Raw genomic sequence first — 9,816 nt, forward strand, 5'->3', positions numbered from 1 at the left:
GGGTGGTCCACACGATTTTTTTTTTAATTTTTTTTACATTTTTTTTTAAATTTGGTTGATTATGAGTCAGCATTAAAAAATACATACAACTTCAAATTTTCACCCATCTACGATCAACAGTTACTCTTGTATCGCGATTTTAATATCGGCAATACAACGTTTGCTGGGTCAGCTAGTATTATATAAATTGCTGTTTTAGAATACACCTAATAATTTAGGTGTATTTTCTGAGATTAGTTTTTAAGAATAATATTTATTAAAAAATTGCTATCAATTGATGAATTTATCATCTTAATCAAATTAATTTTTATTCAGAATTCGAATCAGATATTAGTTTTTGTTCAAGAGCCGGTTAGTTTTTGTTTGAGACCAAAGCATTTTACATGCTTAAAGGTACGCATTTTTTATTTCATAGATTTATAAAAACTTTATACTCCCTGTACAAGAATGAATTCGGGTTTAATTTTTATTCAAATAATCAGGTATAAGTCGTATGTTTATATGTCGTACTATGATAGTGCAGTCCCCCATTCTCGCCTTTATTGGCCATGTATCGAGACGAGGCAGCTAGTCCACAGAATGCCTTGTCCTCCCAGGGTAAAGGCATTAGAAGCGAAAAATGGACAAACCTATGCGATGGACAGACCAGATCAATTCTGCTGTGGGTGGCCCCGTGCAATAGAATGACCTCTAACAGATAGCTAGGACGAGGAAGTGTGAGCCCTTATTGAGACTTCTTGACAATTACGACTGTCAAAAACATATCGAATGAAAAGAACAATATCTATAGCTATCTTATGTTGAAGACCATAAAAGATGGGGGCGGCCACGGGCTGTAAGAACTCAAAGGCTTATTATTAATAGTGTAAAAGCTTGAATATGCCATAATCATATGGAAACAAACATTAGAAATGTAAATTCCCAGTAGGACTCTTTCGCGTATCATCAAAGAAGAATTGGAGCTTGATGCTTATCCTCGATACATGGGTGGCTTATTTAGATTTGCTACAATCAAAGGGAGTGGTTAGATGAAAATGCTTGCTATTCTCTGAAAAGCGTTCCCTTTAACTTTTTAACGGATCAGCTGATGTTAAGTGATAACTATCGCCCTCATTCTCTTTTTTTTCTCCGGTTTTGCAAGAGCGGGACTAACCGTTGCCGGCCTTTTAAGGTTACCATATTATCGTCATTGTCGTATCGTCCTGGAAACACCGAACAATTAAGTTCATTCCACAAGTATTACAAAGTTCCTTAAAAACCACACTGCGGATGCCACACATCCAGATGGTGGGGATGATATCCTAATTTATTCATTTATACATAATCCACAGGTCTTAAAAAGATTTAAATCATACATAAAAATATGATCTGATAGCCAAAAGGAGATGAACATTTTGAAGGCCTGAATTTTAAGCAATCAACACAGTAAAACACCATGATTGTATTCGACAGATGCTAGTCAGTATATATATATATATATATATATACACACACAAATATAGATGTGTGTGTATTCGTTTTAATGTAATAAAAACACAGGATTTAAACTTTGAAAAGATACCTAACTAACACGAAATTAACTATTATAATAAAATCATAAAATTATGTTTCAACTAATATTCTTAATATCTCATTTTTTTATTTGAATCGTCTCTACGCAACGCCAAGTAATCTAGCATTTCACAGAGCAATGGGTCCCCACAAAATTCGAGCACCTCTGCGACCTATCTCTTTCTTCTCTTGCTTTCCAGGAACACGGCAAGTAGAAATCTTTAATTATATATTAATCATTTAATTAATCATCTGCAATCGACTATCTAAGTCGTATTATATGTACCTGCGTCAAAAATAACAGACATATGTACAACACTAAGATATGTTGCAATGCAATCTATATGAGACGAATCATTATACCGTGCGAAACTTTTCACAATTAACTCTGTGACGGCCGTAGTAAGAAAACTTCATTTTCGGAGGCTCTTAAACAGCCAAGGCTATCAAACAAAGAAGCCTACTAATATAAAGGCCTGTGAACTCCTGTGTATTGTGCTATTCAGGGAACAAAGTTGTACGAAATCAGTCGTTTTTATTATCTCTGATTATGTGTCGTTTGATTAGTGTGGTTATGGTGTTAGTGTTTGGTGTAGTATATGGAAAGCCGAAAATTGCTGTGTTCACTCCTGTTTTAGATCCAGGATACAATGAATATTATGTAAATATAATTTTATAGTGATAGTAAGCTAGATATTAGCAACCGTATTCATACCGAGGGTTTGATGTTTATACAAATTAATTATCCAAAAATAATAATAAAAGAAGGTATAATAAAACTAGTAAAATTTTTAATTTTGTTCACGACAGATGTGACATTTCGACAAACCGAGGTTGACGAAACGCAACTTTTTTTCTGTTCCATATAGTCTAATTCTCTGGTTTTGGCTCAGATCAGTCTGAGCCAATCCGCTTCCCAAGTGTATTTGAGCCGACTTTACTCGAACGAGATACGTAATTCTGAGCTTGAGAGCTTAGTCTCATTATCTAAATACCCACAAAATAATAAGTTCAAAATTAAAAAATCAATTATTGAACCACAATCCCACTATGAAAAACATGATGTTTAAAGTTAATGTGCAGAATGATTGTAGTCATGCATAGATCTGACAGTCCTCTCTAAGAGGCCGTCAGCGCTCCTGTGATTCCTCTGGTGTTGCAAGTGTATGTGGGTGGCGGTGATCACCATTTAGTGACCCCTACGCTCATTTGTCCTTCTCTCATAAACGAAAGCTGCTCACAGTCACTTTCTATAATCATTTCGAATCTCAAAGTATCGATCTGAAATTGCTTGCGTTGCATTCCCCGCTTTAAGCATTTCAAAGAACGGTGTAACGCAGGGCAAATATGTATTTTTAGATTGGTATATAAATACGAATTTGACAGATGGTTGTTCTCTATACTCTTTGGATGTGGAAATTTAGATGTGTGACATAACATCTGGATTCAAAATAATCTCAAATTAACTATGATGACTATGTCGTGTATTCAGAGTTAGACAAGTTGTCAATGTCCAAAAGCTGTCAGTAGTCCGTGATTATGTGTCTTTTGACACTGTCTTCATGTCTGTGCGAAAGAGACAAAATTCAATTGATCACGGATTATTGAATGTAGTGTTTAAATTCTCTTTGACGGATTTTATTGTGTGACGTATTTTGGAGTACGAGCCTAAGAGAGCTTGTGTGTATGATTGATTGTGAATGCAGCCAGGGAAGTGTGACAGGACCGTAGCAAATGGTAATCTCTGGAAATGGAAGACATTGTATACATCATATATGTGCACTCTGTTCCTAACTGTCTACTGTCCTTAGTGTCTTCGTGTGTAGTAATTATCGTGCCTCTTGACCTGTGGGAGGACACCTTTGCAAAGGATTCCGGCTTAGATCATATATACGTCTATATATGGCGATAAAGACTTATGACAGCTGTGAAAACGTCGAAACAATGGAGTTTAGAACTTACCTCTATTTTGAGCAATTCACGCACACTTACACAAAGTGTCGTACAAATCGCGAGTGTGAGACGTACCTTGTCACGCACACTGAACTAATATTGTTGTCTAACAGTAAAATACTCCATCTAGGCGTATAAATTATCTAACGATGCTTGCTAGATTATGGGAACCACAACGGAGCCTTTTTCTGTCGTGAAGCAGTAATGTATAAGCATTCTTATTTCGGTCTGAAAGGTGCCATAGCTAGTGAAATAACTGGGAAAATGAGACTTAACGTCTTATGTCTCAAGGTGACGAGCGCAATTGTAGTGCCGCTCAGATTTTTTTGCGTTATTCAAGAATCCTGAGCGGCACTGCATTGTGATGGGCAGGGCGTCCCTTATTATCATAAAAAAAGTTGTAAAGTATCAAACTAAAGATAGTGCTTATATTTTCAGGAACGACCCAAGTATGCGTTTAATTATGGTGTAGCAGACCAGAGCACAGGAGATATCAAATCACAACACGAATCAAGAGACGGCGACGTAGTGAAAGGTATTATACATTTATGTATAAGCAAAAACTATTTTTGAGTATTCAAACAAACCATAAACAAAAAAGCAATAAAAAAAAACAAATATGCTTTCTGGGGGCAAAAATCACACTTATGTGAAAAAATATGTTTCACTATTAACCACCACTTCGGAAAAGTTGAGCTCTGATGCAAAAAAGTGACAAGAAACTCATTGCAATGAATTGCGGATCATTTAATAAATAGTAAAATTAATTATTTAAAGCCTCGCCTAGTATCGGAATACTGGGTCTCGAAATCTCGAGCGATTGCCAATTCCGTGGGCATCTGGAGGGCAAAGACAAATGGTCATAGAAGAAGCTGGGCGTCATAAATAGAGCACGGCAATACTTCAAGCCGGCCCACATTCTAGCGCTCTACAAAGCGCAGGTCCGGCCACACATGGAGTATTGCTGTCATCTCTCTCCGAAGAGCAGTTTAACCTGATTCCTGCCGCCGAATTCCACCTTCGCACGACACGCCACAAGTTAGGACATCATCCCCACTAGGAGCTTTCTTCCACGTACTACAAAGCTGTGGAATAAGCTTCCTTGTGCGGTGTTTCCGGGACGATACGACATGGGTACCTTCAAAAAAAGAGCGTACACATTCCTTAAAGGCCGGCAACGCCTCTGTGATTCCTCTGGTGTTGCAAGAGATTGTAGGCGGCGGTGATCACTTAGCACCAGGTGACCCGTACGCACGTTTGTCCTCCTATTCCATAAAAAAAGGAAAGTTTGAGTACAACAAATCATAACAGTGGATATTGCGCTTGAAACAACAAAGAACATTTGAATTTATCTTTTTTGGGATAATACCCTTTGTATTATCTAATTGTGTAATAAGCATGTAATGATAGAAACGGTTTTTTCCTCAAACTGCGTGTTTAACAGTCGCTTTTGCTAAACAAACTCGTAGTTCTATTGTTTAGGAACTGTGTCGTGATTAGCTTTTTGAGATAGTATCTACATGGTTACTAAAAGGAAGTTTATGCTATTCCATTATAAAAATACACATTTTATTTTCGCAGCAATTGGATTTTAGAATTAATATTATTATTATTTATAATTAATTAATTATCTTTTACATAAACACCATGTTAACTATTTTTATGAAAATAAGGGACGAGACAAGCAGGACGTTCAGCTGATGGTAATTGATAAGTCCTGCCCATTACCATGCAGTGCCGCTTAGGATTCTTGAAAAAACCCAAAAATTCTTTGAATAATAAATAATAATAACTGTAAATACTTGTAAGAATATCGATGATTTTTCTTTAGAAATTAGTCTGAATTTACATAAAAAAATTCAATTATTAATTAATATAATATTACTAATTAAAACGGCTATATTTCCGCGTATATAGGTGTAGGTTCAGCCCTAGCTTAATTTCTACTTTGCTCCGACGTTGCTGCCAATAGTTGTGCAGCAAAACATAATAATATAATAATAACAAAAGAAATCGCCAAAACAGCGCTTAATTGAAACCATTTCTTAACGGTTTAAGTAAAACTTTTATATTTACAAAAAATAAATATATTTTGTCTGCAGAATATGAGACGAAAATTCATATTTCACATTTCTATTTTAAAATAGGCAGTGCAAAAAAATTTGCAGCCATGTTAATCATGAAAAATTTTATGAAAAACTGTTTACCACTACATGACGTAGTTTTGTTATTTTTGTAAAAATGTATAATATTTGTAATAAATGAAAAATGCTTCAAGTCTGAATTAAAACTATGGCGATCCTGTGCGATAGAGGTAATCTAGCTTCCATCGATTCCTCAAGGCCGTTGGCTGGGTCAGCAGCCTTAATAAGATAGTTAAGGTCTTGGAGAGTAATGTATTCAAAATGAAAAACCTCCGATAGATTAAAAACAAGTCGGTATCTACACTGATTGGATACGTTTGGTTTTTTTGTCGGAAGTATTCTATTTTTTCTACTGTGGCTTCTGTGGAAGACACACCACAGATTTGCCAATATCACGTTAAAGAAGACTACCAAACTTTGAGTATGTGTCTTCTAAGTTTAACTGTACTGATCGGTGAAAGGTTACACAAAGAGTTATTTTCTTATAGTATCTGAAACAAAAAATATACATGCTGTTAGGTTATAAAGGATGAAGGACAGATAGAATTACTTAAATTATTAATTAATATATGTACTTAATGATATTTACAACTAAATCTTATTTTATTTTAATATATTTGCACAAAATATTTACAAAAGGAGTGAAAACTAGGGAGAGGAGACATTTAATGCAGGTTGGACGGGGATTCTTGGAAGTATAAACATGTCTTCTTCTGTCAATGTCAATGTTACTTAATCTAATCGTCGTGTTCATGTGCTCTCTGTTCTGACTGTTTCTGATGAAATGTTTTCTCCTCTACCCTCTATAAGAATTAATCGATATTAATCATATAATAATCTTTTCTTTACTGCCTTCACCTAATAGGATATGCACCCAGCATTCTTCGACTGCACAACTTTATTTAAAGTTTTAATAAATTAATTTATGTTTTTATACTTACTTCAATGTTTGATATAAAGACCTTACAGAAATAAGCAATGAGCAGGTAGAAAATTATTTAGAAATTGTTGCTATGAAGAGCTAATAATAATTAGTTAAATCCAATGCCCGTCCGTTGATGACTAATAAAAAAAAAACTTTATTATTTTCAGGTCAGTACTCCCTTGTTGAGCCAGATGGTTCAATAAGGACAGTGGACTACACAGCTGATCCGGTCCACGGCTTCAATGCTGTTGTATCTAAGAGTGGTCCCAGTATACACCCACCACGACAGGTCGTTCAACCAAGAATCAAGCCCGTGATCCAATACGTGCCGAAACCAGTTCCAGTGCCTGTGGAATATCCAAATCAATTTATTCCCGAAGTTTACGCAACTCCTGAAACATATTGTAAGTTAAACTGTCAAAGCATTGATTACTCCCCCCAGATAGATCTCCCCGCGCAGGCCATTACTAGATACCGTGCTTGTAAAATGCGGCAACAATACTAAGCCGATATTGGCGTACTTGAGCTAGTAGCTCAAGCTATTCGCAAGTTCATTAAAAGTAATCTGCAAGGTTTGGTCATTATCCCAAGTTAAATGACAGTTTGCGTAATGAAATTGGAAAAAAAAATATTACAAGAAACACACGCATATAAGATTGACGTACTCAACAAGTCTCCTCAAGTTTACAATATCAACTTACCATTTTCACGTAGCTGTTGTTATTATGCCGCGCTGGCATCTATTCTTTGAAATAAGATTTATTTAAAAAACAACATTTACTTTACAAACCCAAAGTCAAAGTCAAATAAACTTTATTCAAAAGAGACTTAAACTAAGCGCTTCTGTAAGTTTTCATAAATATGCTGACAAAATTATTAATTAATAGAAGTAATAATCAAACTCAAATAATATTATTTTCAAGCGGGCTTTAAGTAATTACTTCTTTAAAGTTTCTTCGGTATCTAGTGCCAGTGAAAAAAAAATAAGTTACATTGCTTGCCTGCTCACATATTATTTTTATGGTGAAGTATTCAGTATACGAATTCGCACCCGATTTTATTAAATAAAACAAATATACAATAAAAACAGACAGCAACGGTATCAACTTAATGTCTACTTACTATTTTTATATTTTCTTTAAGTTGCTATCGTGTAAGGCCTAGGTCAACCTAGCCCATGCTTATGGACAACTTACCCCGGATATGTGGCAGGTTGACCAAGTGTCATGGGTATAGAATATCAACTAAATAAGTATTATAATGATAAATATATAGGTTATAGATTACTATTTCAGGTACTTGAATAGTTCTTCTATCTGTATCAATTTTTGTTTTTGTTATATTCAGTTAAACATCAGAGATATACGAGATTAAGTCGAAAGTTAGTCAACCGTCCCCGGTTTCCTCTACTATGGAATGAACCTAAGTAGTTGTAATTCTGTCCTGATGATCAGATGTTGAGAAATTCTGGATCTAAGCCCAAAATACATTTAAAAATATAATAAACTTACAACACACCATAATTGTGATTTTTTATTTCCAGTGTTCCAGAAAGTGCCGGCCTCTGGTATTGGTCAGTTCCCAGATTACGACGGATTCGAGATAAATGGACCACCGAATCAATTTTACTGAACCTTGTTAGTTATAAGAATTGTCATAGTTAATTTAGAATATGTCATAGTAAATTTAAAATAAATTGATTAGATTCTATTTGAGTAAAATCATTCCTATTTTTTCCTGGCCTTTCAATGTACGGTTCTCTGAGAATACAATGCTACAATTCTGAGAAACAGCCCAAAATATTTTTGATCTTAATTTGGCGTGGCTTATCAATCTAGGTACCACAAATTGAAGTCGTTTAATAGTAAGTGAGTGAGAGCGTGCCGCCTCTGCCTTCCTGCAATACTAGAAAAAAAGGAGCGTTGCCTCATGTTATATTGGCCTGAAAACACTATGGAAAGAACTTACTGAAGTGATGAAAAGGCATATGTTTACCTATTCATTTAATATTACTGGGCAAATGAGACTTAACATCTTATGTCTCAAGGCGACGAGCGCAATTGTGGTATCTCTCAGAATTTTTGGGTTTTTCAAGAGTCCTGAGCGGCACTGGAACGTAATAGACCGGGCGTATCAATTACCATCAGCTGAACGTCTTGATCGTCTCGTCCCTTATTTTCATAAAAAAATATATGTTATGGTTTAAGAAAAATCAACAAATTGCTTATAATATAACCCTCAGCTTGATGTCTGTAATGTTAATGATATTTACTATATATACTACGATATACTTTATCATAGTCTGTGCGCTACAAATCTTAAAAAATTAATCGTATGATAGATCCTCTGTGGGTGCTTTTGAACGGTATTTGAAAAAAATAACCCCTTCGTATAAATCAACAGCAATTAATCCTAGAGAAGTATTTGCTATTTGCTGTTATATTTTGTGATTTACATTAATTTTATAACAAGTATGCTTTGGACGATATTTATTTTGAGTATTTTCTGACTCAATATGAAACAAAGTGAGGCTTTAACTGTAGTTAATAATAATAAATATAATCTTAAGTTTTAACTTTACGGCCTCCTGTATGAAGTCCTAAGCGGCACTGCATTGTCATGGGCAGGACGTAGCACTGACCAGTGGGAGGCTCAGGTGTGCAAAGGCACAGGATCGCGCTAATAATCGCAGAACGGCGCCCATTTCTGCGGTGAAGCAGTAATTTGTACACATTACTGTGTTTCGGTCTGAAGCGCGCCGTAGCTTGTGAAATTTCTGGGCAAATGAGACTTAACATCTTATGTCTCAACGTGACGAGCGCAATTGTAGTGCCGCTAAATTTTTGGCCTTTTAAAAATCCTGAGCGGCACTGCATTCTAATGGGTAGGGCGTATCAATCACCATCAGATAAACGTCCTGCTGATCTTGTGCCGTATTTTCATTAAAAAACATTTACCATCAGAAAACCTTCTCATTTTCTCATAAAACAATATACGCTAAACCGATACGAAAAATTATTATTTGAAAGAGTCTTACACAAACTTATCGCTATTCAAAGTTATCATTGGTAGAGTCTCGTATATTTTTTAAATATCTCAATAAAGCGTCTTTTTGTTGGTGAAATATGTATGGCACTTTGCTATTAATGCCTTGTGTCTGAATAAAAAACAGATGGCAAGATTTTGTCTATGCCCACATTTCATACTGTACATCGGTTATGACCGCTGTTAATGAGAGTGCAA

The 9,816-nt window shown here is 35.3% G+C and overlaps 1 protein-coding gene across 1 annotated transcript; it reads left to right on the top strand.

The window, feature by feature from the left end:
• The first annotated feature begins 2,071 nt into the window (after positions 1 to 2,071).
• Positions 2,072 to 8,242, top strand: LOC126968275 (cuticle protein 7-like). Its single transcript, XM_050813171.1, has 4 exons — positions 2,072 to 2,212; positions 3,943 to 4,039; positions 6,741 to 6,977; positions 8,117 to 8,242. The coding sequence occupies exons 1-4, from the start codon at positions 2,102 to 2,104 to the stop codon at positions 8,203 to 8,205; spliced, it is 534 nt and encodes a 177-aa protein (XP_050669128.1). The 5' UTR covers positions 2,072 to 2,101; the 3' UTR covers positions 8,206 to 8,242.
• The last annotated feature ends 1,574 nt before the right edge of the window (positions 8,243 to 9,816 follow it).

This window comes from Leptidea sinapis, chromosome 15, assembly GCF_905404315.1.
Source record: "Leptidea sinapis chromosome 15, ilLepSina1.1, whole genome shotgun sequence".
Taxonomy (NCBI): domain Eukaryota; kingdom Metazoa; phylum Arthropoda; class Insecta; order Lepidoptera; family Pieridae; genus Leptidea; species Leptidea sinapis.

What these genes read in the sequence shown, in the direction of transcription:
- LOC126968275 (XM_050813171.1), top strand. Translation starts at nt 2,102, where the DNA reads ATGTGTCGTTTGATTAGTGTGGTTATGGTGTTAGTGTTTGGTGTAGTA. An exon ending in CAGGATACAATGAATATTAT is followed by an intron (nt 2,213 to 3,942) that starts GTAAATATAATT and finishes TTATATTTTCAG; the next exon opens with GAACGACCCAAGTATGCGTT. An exon ending in CGCAACTCCTGAAACATATT is followed by an intron (nt 6,978 to 8,116) that starts GTAAGTTAAACT and finishes TTTTATTTCCAG; the next exon opens with TGTTCCAGAAAGTGCCGGCC.